General features: G+C 37.1%; 1 protein-coding gene across 4 annotated transcripts in view; it reads right to left on the bottom strand.

The window, feature by feature from the left end:
• Positions 1-18,977, bottom strand: part of SLC15A2 (solute carrier family 15 member 2) — a 112,423-nt gene that overhangs the window by 30,506 nt on the left and 62,940 nt on the right. For all 4 annotated transcript variants that reach the window (XM_070730255.1, XM_070730260.1, XM_070730248.1 and 1 more), the window contains 8 exons: positions 15,109-15,195; positions 12,849-12,938; positions 10,518-10,562; positions 9,007-9,039; positions 6,905-6,993; positions 5,983-6,064; positions 5,604-5,729; positions 3,409-3,573 (listed from right to left, as the gene is read on the bottom strand). In XM_070730255.1, the coding sequence (XP_070586356.1) occupies positions 3,409-3,573; positions 5,604-5,729; positions 5,983-6,064; positions 6,905-6,993; positions 9,007-9,039; positions 10,518-10,562; positions 12,849-12,938; positions 15,109-15,195 (717 nt within the window). The remainder of the gene's footprint in view (positions 1-3,408; positions 3,574-5,603; positions 5,730-5,982; positions 6,065-6,904; positions 6,994-9,006; positions 9,040-10,517; positions 10,563-12,848; positions 12,939-15,108; positions 15,196-18,977) is intronic.

The raw sequence follows: 18,977 nt of genomic DNA, 5'->3' as shown, positions 1-18,977 counted from the left end.
GATAAAACTCCACAAGCCAGGAAGGGTGGGTCTGCCTTTTAGCCTTTCCAAAGAGCACCACACCCAAACCCAGCTGTTGCCTCTTTAATGCTGAAAGTACTTAGCCAATTGATCCCTTCTCTGAGTAGCTCTTCTCTGTCGCAGATCAATTATGGCTTGTGCATTTTCCTCTAAGGAATCCAGGCTGCTTGCTGGGGAGAGCTCCCTCTGGGGGGACTCTGGCTGTCCTCCCTCTTCTTCAGCCTGGGATTCCTCCTCCTCGTCTGCCTGCACCTCCTGTTCCTCAGCCTCTCCCTCTGAGCTGGAAACCGACAGAAGATCAGCCGTTCCCTGAGGGGCCTCAGACGGAACCACAACACTTTCTATCTGCAGTACCAACTTGTTCTGCCAATACGTGTAACAGAACAGCAGAACAACAACTCTATTCTGAGTTAGTCCTATTTATGCTGACAAAAGCAGATAAAAGTTGGGCTGAGTTTCCACACCCCTCTAAGCTGTAAGATAAGGTAATCCTCTGACATGGTTCAGTACCAAGTGGTCCTTGTTTAACAACCACATGTCAGTGACTGTTCAAACTTACAACAGGGCTAAATGAATGACACTTATTGTAGCAGCATCCTGTGGTGGCATCAAGGGTAAAATGCTATCAGCTCAGGTGCAGGTGTATTGGTAGCATCGGTGGTTCGGAGAACTGGTAGCGCCAGCAGCATGAATCTCTACCCACCCTCCTGGACATCACCACCTTCTTTTTTTTATCTCTTTGCACTTATGCAAAGAGTGCGCTTCCGAACTGGTAGGAAAGGTAAGTAGTTTTCACCGCTAGATCACATGTTCACCATTTGCAATCTTCTTTGCTGTCTTTCTACAAACAACGTCAATGAGGATGGCAGCAGGAGGTCATAAATTGTGACCACAAGACATCTTTGCTTAAGGACTCATGGTGTTTTGCTTAAAGACTGAAGCCAGAAATTCCAGAATTTCCATTGCAAAGCAACATATCGTAAGTTGTCATGTTTTATGGCTGTGTTGCTTACTGATGAACATCACGGTCCCAATGGTCATTGTTGTCATGATTTTGGTTCTGTTTTGCTGCTTATATATTAAAAACAAATATTTTTGTTAATCATCTGATCTATTCCGTCAGCATAAAGTTCATATGTAAACAGTGTTAATTAAACTGGGATGTGAACAGAAGTATTTAATTTGCTGAAATGACGATTGGCTTTAATGCAAGAAATATGGCTGTTTGTGAAAGAGATGATTTATTTATAAAGCTTGAACTATATTTTGCATTGATGTTTTGTTATTCTCAGTTGGCAAAGATAAGTCGAATTATTCTGAAATTTCTACTAAGAATATTGATAAATAAACATCACTAAATTGTTTAATTGCTTCACCAATTTAATTTTTTTTTTTTTTATAATTTGGAGGTTATTTTGGAGAAAACATTCTTGGTACTATTTTTCCCACCCAACTTTATTCCAATTTCCCAATGTCATATCTGACAGTTTAAATTATGTTTAGCAGCTCAGAAATGAGACAAGATGCAATTAAGCAATCAATAAGAATAAAGCTGGAAGGGACCTTGGAGATATTCTAGTCCAACCCCCTGCTCAAGCAGACAGAACACCTTATACCAGTGACAGTGAACCTCTTTGACTCATATGCCAAAAGGCTGTGTGCGCATGCAATAGTGCACACATGCATGCCCACACCCATGTCCTCCCCCTGCATGCACAATCCCCCTTGCCACCCTGTGCATGCAAACTGGTCTCACAACAGACTCCTGAAGTCTGGGGACAGCAAAAAGCAGGCAAACTGCCCAAATGGAGATGTGGAAACAAGCTTCCAGTTGGCACATTGGAGGGTCGGGAGGAGGCTTACATGAAGCCTGGAGACAGCAAAAATGGCCAAAAAGAAGGCTGAAAATCAGCTGGAGCATACACGGGGCAATGTCTCGTATGCCCTCTGATATGGCTCTGTTAGTACAGGGTACACGGTTGTTAGGGATTGCCATTGTAAACTGCAGATTGTACACTTGTACCAAACTTGTACTTAAAGAGTTAATGTGCACTTAAAGAGTTAACTTGTACTTGAAGAGTTAATATTCAAGGCTGTTTCGTCACTTCCTCATTGAAGCTATAAAAGCTCATTATTCTGTTCAGTCATATCCTTTTCACTTTGCCTGAAAGAGGGGGAGTTGTGTTTATGCTTCGTGCGTATCTTCTTGTATAAGCTCAGTGCTTATTATCTTCTTGTATAAGCTTTGTGCTTTTATCTATATTGTATTTTGCTTTGTGCTCTAATCTTGTAATTGCTCAGTGCTATTTGCTCAGTGCTATTTGTTTTGTAATTGCTCAGTGCGTATTATCCTGTATTTGCTTCGTGCTTATTCTGGATTGTTTATATTTTGTTTATATGTAAATAATACTTATTTAACTAAGTCTGTGTCTTGGCTTTATCACACATCCACGCTCTGTTAAAATTCTCTGCTCAGTGTATGTCGAAGGTCTCATAGCTTAGCTAAACCGAGACATGCCAACAGGCTCTATGTGCCACCTGTTGGCACACGTGTCATAGATTTGCCATCACAGCTCTATAACATTTCAGACAAGTAACAGTCTAGTCTCTTCTTAAAAACTTCCAGTGATGAAGCACCCACAACTTCTAACAGCAAGCTGTTCCACTGGTTAATTGTCCTCACTGTTAAGAAGTTTTAAATGCAAAAAGATTACTCATATATCCATCTTGGCCTACCAGATGAACATTGGTTATATCTTAGTAATATGGTACTTCTGTAAAAGATGTACTTAAATGTCTGATCATAAAATAGTGCTAGCTTCCTCTAAAATATCTCATGCAATCCTCCACCTTTGTTTAGGAATATTGTGGATTCTATGGCACTGAACATGCTTTTAATATTTATTTATTTCACAAACCTTTTACTTTATAGTCACCTATCTAATAACCATTTATCTAATAAATGTGACTTGGAATGGCATACAACAACAAACAACCAAAAACAAATATGAAAAATTCTTTAAAATAATTAGAAATTTTAAAAACCAAAATTATAAGAAAGTAGACAATATTCTAAACACAACACAATCACCTTGCAGGCTCCCTGTTCCCATAGGAGTCTCAAGGTTGCTGAGAAAAACTTTTATAAACATTTTCTAGAAGACTAGTGAGTATTTGAAGTAACTAGTAACTAATTCTAGAAGGCTAGAATTATGTAGTAGATAAACAAAACTATTATAGTTGGGAGACTGAATTAGCATAGCTAAGTATTACCCAACAAGATTGGATGGGTTTTGATTGGATGAATAGATGGATAATCTTCATACAGAGTACATTTGCCTGTATTCTCAAATATCTGACTTTGGCCTCATTTGATTTCCAACTTACTATATTAGTTGTTAGATTTCCTTCTCTCATGTAGATAATTAAGCTGTTCACTGACTTTTCATTGATTGAATGATTAAATGTCGACAATAATCCTTGATGCTGTATCTTAAAATGAAGAAGTTGTTGATCGCTATTGAGAATTAATCTGGAGTATTCAACAGGGTCCTGAGCAAAAGAAAAAGGTTTTAATCTATATCTGCAGTGAAGTTTTTTCTCATTTAGTAATGAAGAATACATTTTAAACACACTTTTGCATTTTTCCATTAAAAATAAGTTTTGAGTTTCATTAGATCAGTGTTCCCATGTACATTTAAAGATTTGATGATATGATGATCCTGAGATTTGTAATTTCCATGAAATAAATATTTCTACGTGAATCACAGCATATTTAACCACCACCACCATCATCATAGAAAATGAAGAAGTTAAATTGCTCAGGGCTTTAGAATTCAAACAGACAGGCACCTGCCACATAACACCCCTGACTTAACAATTGTCAATAAGAAAGACAAAAAAGTTTGGATAGTGGATGTTTCAGTACCTGGGGACAGCAGAATAGAAGAGAAAGAATTGGAGAAGATAACAAAATATAAAGACCTATTAATAGAAATAGAACGACTGTGGCAAAGGCAAGCAAGGGTAGTACCAATAGTAATAGGTGCCTTCCGTATAATCCCCAAACAATTGGAGTGCCACTTGAACATTATTGGATTGACAAATTTGCCATCAGTCAATTGCAGAAGGCAGATTTACTTGGAACAACTTTTAACAATTTACTTGGTACTGTGGGCATAGCTTGGTGGGTGGGTCTTTGTGGGCAGGACAAGGGAAGGATAATGTAAAATCTCCATTCCCAACTCACTCCAAGTGGAGGTTACTGCAAAATTCCCATTTCATGCTGATCAGTTGGGACTCGGTTGACGGAGAATAGATGGGAGTGGGGCCAGTCAAAGGTCGCATTTACCGGTTCTCTGAACTACTCAAAATGTCCTCTATTGATTTTCCGAAATACTCAAAATTTCCACTACTGTAGTACCTCTAGATACGAGCTGCTCCACATGCGAGTATTTCAAGTTACGAGCTGCGACACAAGCAAAATTTCTGTTCGACACCCGAGCTCAAATTCGGGATATGAGCCAAGCGTCCACTAGGTGGCGCAAGAATTCCATTTTTTCCAGTTATCTCAGCGAAAACCAAATCTAAATGCATTTGTTCGAGATACGAGATGATCGACATACGAGGTCGGCTCTGGCACGAATTAAACTCGTATGTCGAGGTACCACTGTACTGGTTCTCTGAACTACTCAAAATTTCCACAACGGGTTCTCCAGAACTGGACAGAACCTGCTGAAACCCATCTCTGACTGATTGTCTCTAAAACTACATTTTATAGAAAGATAAAAGATAAATCCTGAAAAAGAGAAATTTGTCAGCAATGTCAAATGATTCCTCCGGGGGAAAAAGGAGAGCTCAGTTGACAAGGAATTTCAGCTTCAGACTAAACTGCTAATGTGGAAGCCAAGTCCGTTTCTAGACAATTCCATTCTGCTTGCTCTCCAACCTGAATGAATAGTCGCCCAGATATTTTAACTCAAGGAAAAGGACAAAAATCACATATATGCTCTACTGTCGAAACTATCTAGAACAGGGGTTTCCAAACTCTTCCATTCATTGATCCCTTCATAAAGTTTCAGATTGTTCATTGACCCACAAACATGTATTTATTAAAATAATATAATAAATAATACCTTAATTATACTACAAACAACAGCAACAGTAACTATAATATTGATAGCTGAGGCATTTACTGGGTCTTTCTGACTCTCTGCCATTGAATGACCCCTTTAGATAGTCCCAATGATTCTTGCAGGTCAAAATTGACCATTTTAGAGAATCTCGCAAAGGTCTTCACCCTTGGCAACTTTAAGACTTGTGGTCTTCAACTCCCAGAATTCTCCAATCAGCATAGCTGGCTGGAGAATTCTGGGAGTTGAAGTCCACAAGTCTTAAAGCTGCCAAATTTGTGGGCTCCTAATTTACGGCATCAAATACTAACCTGCAATAATCACAATAAACCCAGAATTGATCTACCTCTGACTATGATTGAATGGCATTGTCTTTGAAATAAACAAAAATATTGGTACTGGAATGTTGTTGGGATAAAGAGAAAATAAACATATAATGCTGCTGATCACCTGAAAAGGTTTAATTGGCTGCCGAAACAAGTCACATCCCTCAATAGTCAGTTCAACATCGCTGTCTGCTAAATTCAGGACCTGAATGTAGCTTTCTTTGGGAACTGGGATAGGCATAGCATTTTCCTAATTAAGAGAAAAAAGTGGGACAGCAGCAAAATAAAATGCATGATCTTATGAAGGAAAATTATTAGTGATTAAGATTTCAGTGGATTGGTTAGAGTCCACAGAGATACAAGTTCTTTATCCTTCATCCTCATTTCCAAATAAAGAACCCACTGTTTTTTTTAATCACATTGATGACAAATGTCCAGGGATGCATAAATGTAGAAAATTTGCATTTCTACCCCTGTGCCTATGGACACTACTTAGCACTTACCTCTATCTTGAGTTCCACAACAGCTGCAGCTGCAAATGCCAAACTGGCCAGGATCATGCCAGTTGCCATCTTTTTAATGGGCCTGAAAATAAATAAATATAACTTAATTAGAATAATGTACAGCTGCCCTCCAGGTCTGAAATCACAGTACTTAAGCCACATGCATTTGATTCAGCTGAATCCAGCAATCCTTGAATGGAATGTTTCTAAAATATATATGAAACATATTCAAGTCTATTCAAATGGATTTGCTATTTTTTTTAAAAAAATTGTTCCCTGCTTGCAAGATTCCCATTAAGTTCCTCTTAGCTCTTTGAGGAGGGAACTGAGTTGGCATTTAGTTAATGTGTGAAGTGGAGGAAGGCAAAACAGATGATCTATGTCCAGCTTGCTTCTGAGAAGTGAGACAGAAATAAAAATGTGTGGGATTATTGAGCTGAAAGGACATTAGAAATAAAGTGCACATCTTCAAATAGTTCTGTCATGATGAAAAGAGTCAAAACAGGGTATTTGCAGGTGAATAACTCAGACCTGGTGAAGGACATATTAAAAGGTTGCTTTAATTAATGAGAATTTCCTGCCCTTGAAGAAAAATATCCTGGCCTATTGTTCAGATCAGTAAAATAAATAGAGGACATGCTTGCATTCAGAGTTGGAAAAGAAAACTATAAATTCTGGTTTAATAACTAATATGTTTAGAATATCCACAATGCACAAGTATGTGTGGATTTTCTCTTTATGTTATACACTACTCCACTCTCCTCAGTCTAGAAGCCTCAAAGTGGATTGAACAACATCTCTTCAACACTAACCAACTGTGGCCATTCCCCCCCCCCCCCCCCCCCGGTGGTAATAGGACCTATAATCCAATATACTCGGAGGGCATTGGTTGAACCAAAGAGTTTTCTTCTAATATACTTACGTGAAATTAAGTCTGCACAGGTTTACCAAGGGATATAGTCCAAAGTCAAAGACAGGAATGAAGACAAGGATCAAGAGAGGATTTAAAAACTGTAATATCAAAGATTGCAGGGGGTTATTAATATTTGTTATTAGTAAAGATACAATCCTAAAGTAATTTAGTAGGGAACAAAACTCACTGGCCATAAGTAATAGGTAACTTTGATGTACTGTATGTTAAAAGGGGAGGAGGTTTGAATGGCAATGACAACTTGCAAATTGTGTTGTCATCCTTGCATATCGTGATGCTTATGGGATTCAGGAAGAACTTATTTTGAGGAAACAATTTACACATACAAATATCCTGTAGTAATGTGCAGCAGTCCATATTTGAAAGGCGACAGATGATTCCAAATACATGCAGGCACTCACAGAGCAGCCAGGAGCAACTGCATTAATTTCAAATGACCCGTTCCTCCTCAAATCCAGTTTGCTGATATGGATGGATGGATGGATGGATGGATGGATGGATGGATGGATGGATGGATGGATGGATAGATAGATAGATAGATAGATAGATAGATAGATAGATAGATAGATAGATAGATAGATAGATAGATAGATAGATAATAGATAATATTTTTATCCTTTCTCTTCTATAATTTTGGCATCAATGGGCCGAGCTCTTCTAAAATTATACACATTAAACCTCATTTTTTCAACTTCATAGGAAAAACATATCCAGAGCCCAGAGGGGGGGGGGGAGAAAAAGAAAATAAAATTTTTCTACCGGTTCTGTGTCCCTGACCATACCTGTAGGATCCCATCACTGCATGTTTCCCTGAAAATAAGACTCTGTCTTACACTTTTTTGAACCCTGAAATAAGTGCTTGGTCTTATTGCCATGCACTCAAAAGCCCGACTGGGCATATTATCAAGGGATGCATTATTTTGGGGAAAACAGGGTAGATAATTTATTATCAAAGCACTTTCAATTATTAGCAATTTTCTTAGTGAGCACCTGTCCCCAATTGTGTCTTGGTGCCTTAATCACTACATCAAACTTGTTCTTTTCAGTGACACTTAACTAAAGCTAAATATTAACTAAATCAATATCCATCAGAATTCAATAATTAGTAGACCTTTATTAAGAACTCCTTTGATCCATGCTCACTTGTATATAGCCATATCTCAATATCATATTCAATATAAATTAATGATTTTCTGACACAAATAGGAAAAAATATAGTCAAACTGTTTAAACTCAAGTTTACAACTCTTAATTTAAATCTATTTGTTCCTGCTTTAGAGTAAAACAAAGAGGAACTACCTGATGGTACAAACTGGAGGAACAAGTCAGTGGAACAAGCTGGCATGCAATATGATAAGTTCTCCTTCACCAGAGGTCCTCAAACAGATGCTAGATGATCATCTGTCACAGTTGTGTAATTATCATTGTTTTTACAGAATCCCACGGATTATGTATCAGTCTAGGGTATTTGGGGATATCATTGACAAAGCAATAGTTGCCCTTTTGGGGGAGTCCACTGCCATTTTTTTCAAGCTTAGAATAGTGCTTTTAAAAATTATGAAATATCCAAAAAGAGCCTTTGTTTTTGTGGGTTATACTGTATCAGTATTTATTATAGTAAACTCTGCTGTAAACTCGTTATTTTTTACTATGTATTTAACATTTTGTAATTTTAATTGGTTTTTATATTTATAATGATTTTTACATCTCTGTTTTTATTACACAATGTGGACCAGCTAGAATCACCCCAAGCGGTATATAAATTTAATTTTATTTATTTTTTAATTGACACATTTGCTCTTAGTACTGCTTTTTAGAATGGCAAAGGGTGTGTTTTTTTAAAGGGTAACATGTTCATTAAGAAAATGAATGGGATAATGCAATTTTGAAACATGTTTTGATAACCCTAATTTATGATTCTCTTGAGTTATCATACCATTCCCAATGGCCAGTGACTGAATTCCAGGATACAGTCTGTAAGGGTTTACTCCTTTCTCCACCCACCCACCTCCAGATAATTTTTTCCCATGAAATCCTTGCAATATTATCAGAGTATTCAGTGGGTGAATAGACATCTTACAGCTTCAGCTTACCTGCATTTGGTCAGGTTGAAGGACAAACCCTTTCTAGAAGACAAGAACATTGTAAAAGAGTTAATATTGCAACAATGGCAGAACTGGCATTGTTGATGCAGGTTACTAACATATGGGTTGGGAAGTAGAGGACTTAAGTGTTTCTTCTATAGCTAAAGATTTATTTTTATGGTTTGAGTTCACTTTCTTCTTGACTGAAAAAACAGTGTTTTTAAAGCAAATTGCTTCAATTTTTTTAAAAATTATATTTTTAGATTAAATTCATACAATGATCCAGCCTTATCCAATCTAATATACTCCAGAAATAACAGATTCCATATCCCAGATTTCCAGTCCAGTGCTGGCCAGAAGAACTATAGAACCAATTATTCTGAATAATTGAAAAAATAAGGCTAGTATGAGTCAATAATAGCTTACTAACAGTTCCATTAATTGATACCCTTTTCTTAGTAGGAATTGCTAGGCATATCTTGTAATATATGTGTTGAAACCTGAAAGTGACCTATTGTCATTGGGTTACTGTCTTTGCTCAAGTTGAATTTAATGCATTTCTAATAGTAATAATAATAATAACTATAAGGATGATGATGATGCATCTAACATAAAAATTGTGTTTTAAGAGATCTTGGGATCTAACTAAGCCAAGACATATGATAAGTCTTGGAATATTCTTTGTCTCCTGTTCCACGTTATATTACTTTTTTGTGTGTGGAATTATTTTATCTTCCCTTTTTGCTTGTCTGCAACCAAGAGCAGACACCCACCCTCCCTCTGCTCTATCTAGGGTGCTTAAAGGGTAACCCAACTGAGTAGGAATGTTTGCAATCACATCACATTTGAGTCTAGATTGTTTTTCGCCTAAATCTACCCTGCAGGACGGAAAAGTGTATTTTGTTTATGTGATGTGTCTGGGGCTTAATTTCATTGGCATGTAACAATTGACTAATTTCTTCTCAGTCACTGTTTGGCAGTAACGGGGCAAAAAAAGGCAGCAATAGCAACTGTGTGTTCTCCATTGGGCATCTTTTGGAAGATGATGGGTTCCCCCTTTCCACAACTCATTCTGTCTACCCGGCCGGGGTGGGTGAGAGCAAGTGCCTTTGGGGTTCACTTACATAATTTCCAGTTCAAGGTCATGGGGGTGAGCCTTCCCACATGCTTGAAGCATGGCTTACATGGCTGGCCGTAGGCTAAAGATAGCCTCACACTGCCCAGGCAAGTAGCTAGGCCTATTTAGTTGCCCAAGTATGTTATACATAGAAACCTTTGCCCCACTTAGTGACCTCTGCAGGTCTTCTATGTTTATATTTAATAAAGTGACCCTTATTACCCAGCTCTCGTGTCCATGTGTTATTCCGCATCCGATGCAATATTACTTTTTTGTGTGTGGAATTATTTTATCTGCTCAATAGGGGCATGGTTAAAATATACATATTTAAAATTAATAAAGGTGTAATCTTTATTATACAACTACTTTTGCTTAAAAGTTTAAAATAAGAAATGCCACTTACAAAGCCAGCATTCATTTTAGTTGCTTGTAGAGTCCACCTGGAACCCTATGGAAGGGAAAGAAGAATAAATGTTGCAGCAGATTTCTGGTCTGCAAACTCCCATAATTCATAATTACTGGCGGTGGCCAGTGTGAACCCTATCTCAAATATCTATTTATTCATGAGACATCATGAACTGTGAGAGACCTAACTGAGATTATACATAATTGCTTTTATGGCTACAAAGAATAAATAGTATTGGATAAATCTATAAGTAGTAGATTTCTGAGTTACTTGTTAAAATAATGCCTGTCAAAACAATGCATTTTCAATGCGGTTGTTTCCATTCTTTAAATTTTAAGTGATTAAATGATTTTTTTTAATTAATGAGTATGATTGAGAAGCATTTTTCTCTATCTTTTTCTGTATCTTCAGTTTTCCTTTTTGTTATGATAAATATATATATATAAACAATTAATTTGTGTGTGCATGTGTGTTTGTGTATGAGAGAGAGAGCGAGCACAAATCAAACCATTACAAAGATGAAGGCCTCTCTATTGAAGGTTATAGATTTCCCTGGCATTCCAGTGTGGATTGGTAAATGGATGTTTTCCAAGTATCTAGTCTAGGACTGAGAGCAATTGGCCCAAAATTACTAGGTTGACTTCCATATCTTAGGCAGATCTGGGACTTGGATTTACTTGCTCCTAATCTACCACTTTAACTATTAATCCACAGTTTTTAATGATATCAACAATTGTATTATGATAATTTATTCCATATTTTTTCTTCTATTTGCCATACCTTTCAAATATATCTAACATTTAAAAATGCTAAGCTAATAAAAGCACATTTGAACATGAAAATATATCTTAAATTCACATCTTTATCTGAAAGAGTTATTGCAATCAGCTAAACTATTATACAGTCTCTCTTTATCTCTAAGACCAACCTTTACACAATAGATAATGGAAGAACAGCCTTAAATTGGAATCAAATACAATATTTCTCACACATTAGCCAATTCTTGATATAGATGCAATAATTAGTAATTAAAGTTACTTATTCAGGCCAATGCTTTCTTGTCTCAATAAATTAGATTGGTTCTTTTTTCATTTATTTCCCTTTTTAATTTTTTGGCTTGGCACTATTTTGGTTATCAGTGTTCACATGTTCACGTATCTTTCATAGAAGTACTGTGTACATAATTTGCTAACATAAAAGAATTCTCAGTTTGAAGATGAAATCAATTTTATTCTGTCACTAGGGCAGAAACTAGCAATATGGGAGCAGAAATAAGTGCAATTCTCTTTCTGAATCAATCTAATAAATAAATTGAATAAAAACGATATATTAATAGTATCTTATATTTCCCCATTGATTGATTGATTTGTATCCTGCCTTTAATATTTTTACAAATAACTCAAGGAAGTGTACATAGCCAACACATCTTCCTCCAGGGGTGAAATGCTATGGTTCGGCCCGGTTCAGGTGTACAGCTAGTGGCGGTTGCTGGTAGTTTGGAGAACTGGTACTGGTGGCACTGCGAGGCTCCGCCCAGCCACCTGGACATCTCAATTTTCTTGTATTTAATCTTCTGTGTATGTGCAAAGGCATACAATTTATTATGCATGCGCAGAGGGTGAAAAAGCATGTACTTCCGAACCGGTAGGAGAGTTAAGTAGATTTCACCACTGCTGTCCCCATATTCCACCCAAGGTGAGTTGAGTTAGGCTGAGAAAGAGTAACTGGCCCAGAGTCACTCAGGTGCCTTCCATGCCTATCATAATGATTAGTGTGGACATTTACATTGTTTGATTTAAATGGTCACCTCCATTGCAAATGTCCTTCAAAATTAAAGTAAATGTTTCAATCAAACAAAGAATCTCAATGTTACTGACACAAATGTGTGTTTTGGTGGAAGTCAGCCTTGACAGTAATTTACTAGTTGGATTCAGATAACTCTGAAAACTTAAAGCTGAATTGAGAAAACACAATTGTTGAGTTTGCATAACATGCTACAAAGAAACAAATAACCCACTGACTGCTTTAAAATGATGACCAGTTCATACAGCACACTAAGATGGCCAGATTCCCACAACCTATTGAAATATGAAAAACATAATCCAATTTAGTGCGCTATGGTAGGGGTCTCCAACCTTGACGACTTTTAAGACTTCCAGAAAAGCTGGCTGAGGAACTCTGGGAGTTGAAATCCACAAATCTTAAAGTTGCCTAGGTTGGAGACCTCTGCACTATGGTACAGCATAATATGATGTACCTAGGTTTTGAGCTTCAAACATGAGAGTTGGTGTGTATAGTAATATGTAGCTTAGTATTGGTGTGTATTACCTGTTGATCAAAGAGTGCCCAGAACATTGGCAATGGGAGAAAGAGGAAAAGGACCCGTGTCACCATTTTAATTTCAGTGATCAACTGTTTCTATGGAAGGAAGCACAAATACATCTTATAATGTAAATATAACTTGGTGTTCAAAGTCTGTTTAGATGTTGAGACACAAGACATGGAAGACAAATGACAAAAAGAGAGGAAGGTGTCAGCACATGCAGAATGGTGTTGAGTCACTGTACTGTATATCTACATAACAGCATAGTCATCTTATATGGGAGCAATTCTAGCATAAGCAATATGAATCTACAGAAAGCAAAATGAATTAAAATACTTCCGAGGAGTACCTATGGTGACCTGTGACAATAAAGACATCACACATTTATTCTGGAATTAACTTCTGTAGACTAATTTGACTTGAATCGTAAGGTGTTAATAGCTCCAAAAGAATTTTGAAAAGAAAGCAGAATAAGAGAGAAAGACTTTTGATCTTTGGCCTTTGGGGGATAAATCAGCCAATGATTTTTCCACTTTCTTTGGCCTTCCTTCTCTACTTGATCTTGCCTCTGAGAGACTGATTGGGGGAAGTGGTGTAGGGTTTCTTGCCTAAGCAGGGGGTTGGACTAGAAGACCTCCAAGGTCTCTTCCAACTCTGTTATTCTAGATTCTAGGTTAAATGGTGAGAGTTCTGGAAGCTATTTTCCTCTGGTATGGTGTTTTTATTGCTGTGACTGTTTTGTTTTCCCTTTTTCTTTTCCTACCTATGATGATATTATTATAATCCTTTTATAAGCCACTCGGCAGGGTTTGACAAATGGGCAGCCTTAGCTATCGAATAAATGAATAAATAAAATTGGGGGGTGGGGGGAGGAAGCCATTTCAGCTTGGAGACTTGGTTAGAGATATTTTCCCAGGTCCTATTTCTTTCTCTCCTCACTCTTGCCTGGGATTAGAATGCTAAAATTTCTAATCCCTTATTAAACTTTAGTTTAGTTAATTTGTAACCACCTCTTAAGTGAAACATGGTCTGACCATCAATCTCATAAAATAATTTAAAGGGTGTAATATGGTTGTGTGTTTGGCATGGCTATTCTAGTGATGACACTCACTCTCTCTCTCTCTCTCTCTCTCTCTCTCTCTCTCTCCCTCTCCCTCTCTTTGTGTCTCTCTCTCTCTCTCTTTTTCTCTCTCTCTGTCTCTCTGTCTCTCTCTGTCTCTGTCTCTGTGTGTGTGTGTGTGTGTGTGTGCGCACATGTGCAAATATTTGTGTAAATGTGAAAAACAAGCTATCACAGAGAACAGGAAATTAGGAATGAAAAGATTATTCATTCACTGCTGGCGTTTAATGTTGTTAAATAAAAAAAGATTGGAAAGTATGAGACTGTGAATAGAGATAGTTTGCTTGTAAAAAGAACAAAGTTGCTCTGGTTTTCATGGCAGCTATATGGAAGCAGCTTGCCATTATCTTCTCCTAGGATTAAAAAAACCCCATGTTTTTGTGTAGTCTACTGATATATAGGGGTTTTTTTAGCATTCTCACTCAAATGTGAAACAGTTTTGGCTCCGCTTAAAATTGTGTTAAGTGCAATGGTGGTAAGAGAACAATTCAAACACTCTGAGAGGTAGCCTGAATTGACTGATCCCAGATGATTTAGACATTTTAGGTAAGTTTGCAATTACATAAACAGGCAATGCAAATTTTGGTTCCTCAGTGTGAAGAGAGGAAAACTGGCACAAACAATTTCTCTGTTGGAGAAATTGAGTGTTACATTCCAGATATACCGGTAGGAATAGTATCAGGGGTGGGCTACTGCCCGGACATGGGGGAACACAGTGGGGTAGTGAAAATGGAGCTCCACCCTACAGCACCCAATTTGCATTGAAAGATGTTGAAAGAAAATGCAGGGCATCCTGCATAAGCCACGTCCACAGTGTGGTAGTAAAAATTTTAGCCCTTCACTGAATAGTATCTAAAGTGGAGTTATAATTTTTTCTTCAATGGCCAATCATTGTATTTCTCACAGATTTTGCTCCTCTCTCTAACTAAAGAAAGAAGAAAAAGTTAATACACTACAGATCTCAAAGAAAAAAAGTTATTACATTACAGATCTAACACTTGAGTGATACTTGGGATGAACCCTCTTCTTTCAGATTTAAATGTTAAGTGGGAGGAACCATCACTAATAGTGTTATTTTTTTTAAATTTTAATAAGAAACCTACAACAGGTACAGACAATGTATTGCAATGCAAATGTTTACTTACTGAATATTGTTCTGATGCCCAGTCTAGCCAATGCTCTCTTTTGGGTATCTCTGGGGAACGATTTCTCATCCGGTTTCTCAAAGCAAACTGAAGAAGAATGCAAATAATTAAAAGGAGATACATGGATTAGAGTTTATCCAATATAATCATTGTTTCTACTTCCCCAATGCTAAGGTCTATTGCACTGATCTGTATTTCATCTTATTCTTGGTTTTATAAATATGTCTTTTAAATGAAGTTCTACCTTTCCTGTTGTTTTATTGGCCATCTTTCAGAAGATGTAGCTGTCAACCCTGAAGCGAACCTGGCTGGGGGCATCTTTGAGGCTTCAGGGTTGCAACTAGATGGGAGGGGAAGAAAATAGTTAACTGGGGTTTTGCAGTCATAACAAAAGGTTTTCCTGTAGGAACCAAGGTCATTCTAACAGGTAGCTAAGAGAGGAAGAGCAAAGTAACTAAGCATCTGGCCAGCACTTCCATTGGACCATGTGACTGATGACTTGGGGAAAGGGGAAGCACTTTCTCTTTTTAATTAGGTGAAAATCATGGGAACATTCAAAGTCAGTTTTCACCAATTGTGCCAATGTGATGTATCCAAGAAATTTCTTCTTTGAGGAATCTACCTGCCACTGCTTTCTACTTTCTATGAGTGCATTATTTGAAATGTTGACGGCGTCATTATTTGAGGGACAATTATATATAGAATCTTGGATTCAATACTTATCAATAGCACCCAAACAAATATACCCAGTGGAAGAGCCTTCTCTGTTGCGGCCCTGGCCCTCTGGAACCAACTCCCCCCAGAGATTAAAATTGCCCCCACCGTCCTTGCCTTTCGTAAGCTACTTAAAACCCACCTCTGCCATCAGGCATGGGGGAACTGAGATATTCTTTCCCCCTAGGCCTTTACAATTTTATGCATGGTATGTCTGTATGTATGTTTGGTTTTTTATATTAATGGGTTTTTAATCGTTTTTAGTATTGGATTATTTTGTATACTGTTTTATTATTGTTGTTAGCTGCCCCGAGTCTCCGGAGAGGGGCGGCATACAAATCCAATAAATCAAATCAAATCAAATAAATAATAAGGTTTTCCTTCAAATTTATTTCCTGGAAGGTGTAATCCACCCACTCTCAAAAAAGGCAGCATAGCTATTTCTGGACCTATTTTGACAGAGTGGGTAAACTAATATGAGACCTTACCATAGAGATATGCTTTATAAAAATATGAATCAGGAATTATAAACAAAAGAAATCCATCCTGAACAGGGAAGCATATGCCATAAGTATTAAAATCAATACAAGAGTCATAATCCACCTTTCTGTTAGTAATGAAGCCACCTATATGACCCATCTTCTATTAAGATATCAATTCATTAAAATAGAACTATCTTAAGTTAATAGTAACCCTGTATCACGTTAATCAACTTCATATAATAATCATCCATTAACTATTGTATGAGAAAATATTTCTTTTTGTCTGTAATGAATATGGAGCCATTTCACTGAATGACTTTGAGTTCTATTATGCTTTACAAATAGTAGTGGGTGGGGGGGGAGAGATATTTTTTCCATCCTCTGCACTATTCAGAATTGTATTAATGTTGATGAAATCACATCCTTGAGTAATCTTTTTTCCTCCTCACTCTAAAAAGCCCCAAGTGCTTTGCAGTGTAAATTGTTGTTATGACCTCAGTGCCGCAGTACAGTAACACTAAAGAGGATGAAGGATGGGAAGGAACCAATATACCAAATATTATAACCCAAAATCTCTGGTGTAACTCCAGTTCATAGAAAGCAATTGACCAAACTTATCGCATGAACAAGTGGAACGGATGAATAACTACTGGGGTTATGTCTCACACCTTGATGAAATTGGGTACTGACCTTGGAGTTTTAATATAAAAACCCCATGCAAGTGACTATAATGAAGTCATTAAAAACCCATGCAGATGACTACAACGAAGAAATAATCAAAGTCTGTGAATGAGTTCATATGTGCCAGCCATGGTCCTGACCTCCATGGGTTGACCTGAAAATAATTTCAGTATATGTGTCACTTGGGGAAAAACAACTTAACTGCTTCTTTGAGTGTACTAATTGACTTCATATTATAGAGGTGGAGTTCAAACTCCAGTTTTAAGAGACTTCCCTCTGTTACTTACTCAGGACCTTTTCCTCAAATGAAAGACCATGATAGCCTTATCAGGCATTGGTCACAGGCAAAACTAAAAAATCCAGCTACCACATGGGGGTAAAACTCACATTGCTGTCATATGATGTATCATGACTTTTTCCCCATCACTAAGCTGAAGGTGGGCGTGGCCAGCACGTGACACATCCCGGCTATGGACCGCAGGTTTGATGCCCCTGAGCTACATTATATAGCTGAGTTCTACCATTTTGATTTCCTACCATATCTCAGCAGTATGCAAAACTAGGAACTTGCTGACAAATTCAAGTGGCAGATTTACTATAGTTTAAGGCTGTCTCAAAAATATATCATGCAATTTTTATTTTCTTTTAGCCTTCTAAAGTGAATTGATGAAAGAGAAAGTGATGGTTTTATTGGCTGCAGGACAGGGTAAGAACATTCTCATTGTTGAAATGTGGTATTCTTGCATTGTCCAAGAGATCTACTACACTGCTAAAAAAAAATAAAGGGAACACTTAAACAACACAATATAACTCCAAGAAAATCAAACTTCTGTAAAATCAAACTGTCCACTTAGGAAGCAACACTGATTGACAATCAATTTCACATGCTGTTGTGCAAATGGTATAGTTGTGCAAATGAAATATTAAATGAGAATATTTCATTCATTCAGACCTAGGTTGTGTTATTTGAGTGTTCCCTTTATTCTTTTGCGTAGTATATAATGATCTGAAACCTGCCTGGCTTCCTATTTCACAACTGAATTCAGGAAACAAGCACAACAGCATGCTAAAAAAAAATAAAGGGAACACTTAAACAACACAATATAACTCCAAGAAAATCAAACTTCTGTAAAATCAAACTGTCCACTTAGGAAGCAACACTGATTGACAATCAATTTCACATGCTGTTGTGCAAATGCTAAAAAAAAATAAAGGGAACACTTAAACAACACAATATAACTCCAAGAAAATCAAACTTCTGTAAAATCAAACTGTCCACTTAGGAAGCAACACTGATTGACAATCAATTTCACATGCTGTTGTGCAAATGGTATAGTTGTGCAAATGAAATATTAAATGAGAATATTTCATTCATTCAGACCTAGGTTGTGTTATTTGAGTGTTCCCTTTATTCTTTTGCGTAGTATATAATGATCTGAAACCTGCCTGGCTTCCTATTTCACAACTGAATTCAGGAAACAAGCTAGCCTTTTATAAACTGGGCCAGAATATTATTACACACATACATGCAACTAGGTATAATAATCATATTAATCAGTTTTAATTTTATCAATAAACTTCAAATATATCTCCACTTCAATTACACTTTTTTTTTTTACCAATTGGTAATAAGTTCTAGTATGGCTGAAGTCTGTTCCAATTGATGATGCTGAAAATTGTAATCCTAGATTGGGAAGGCAGATTGAAAAAGAAGTTACTGTAATTCCCTCTGGGGAGGCTCAGATCACTAAACAGGCTCCATAGGAAGACTAGAATGGAACTTCATTGAGATAAGTTATAATAGCAGCTTGTCCAAGGCTGATTCTGCCCTCCCGTCCTCTTTATATCCCAGTGAATTAGGAAGGAGTCGGCTTAAGCTTCTTCTAAACATTACCTTGTTGCCCAGGATTTGAGGAATGATGTAACCTTCTTTGAACTTATGCAAAGCATCTTTCCAGTTTCCCTCAAGATCAGTTTCCTTATGTCAAGATC

This window comes from Erythrolamprus reginae, chromosome 1 (genome assembly GCF_031021105.1).
Source record: "Erythrolamprus reginae isolate rEryReg1 chromosome 1, rEryReg1.hap1, whole genome shotgun sequence".
Lineage (NCBI taxonomy): Eukaryota > Metazoa > Chordata > Lepidosauria > Squamata > Dipsadidae > Erythrolamprus > Erythrolamprus reginae.
Note: the sequence above shows the minus strand (reverse complement) of the source record. Positions and strands in the feature narration are given on the sequence as shown.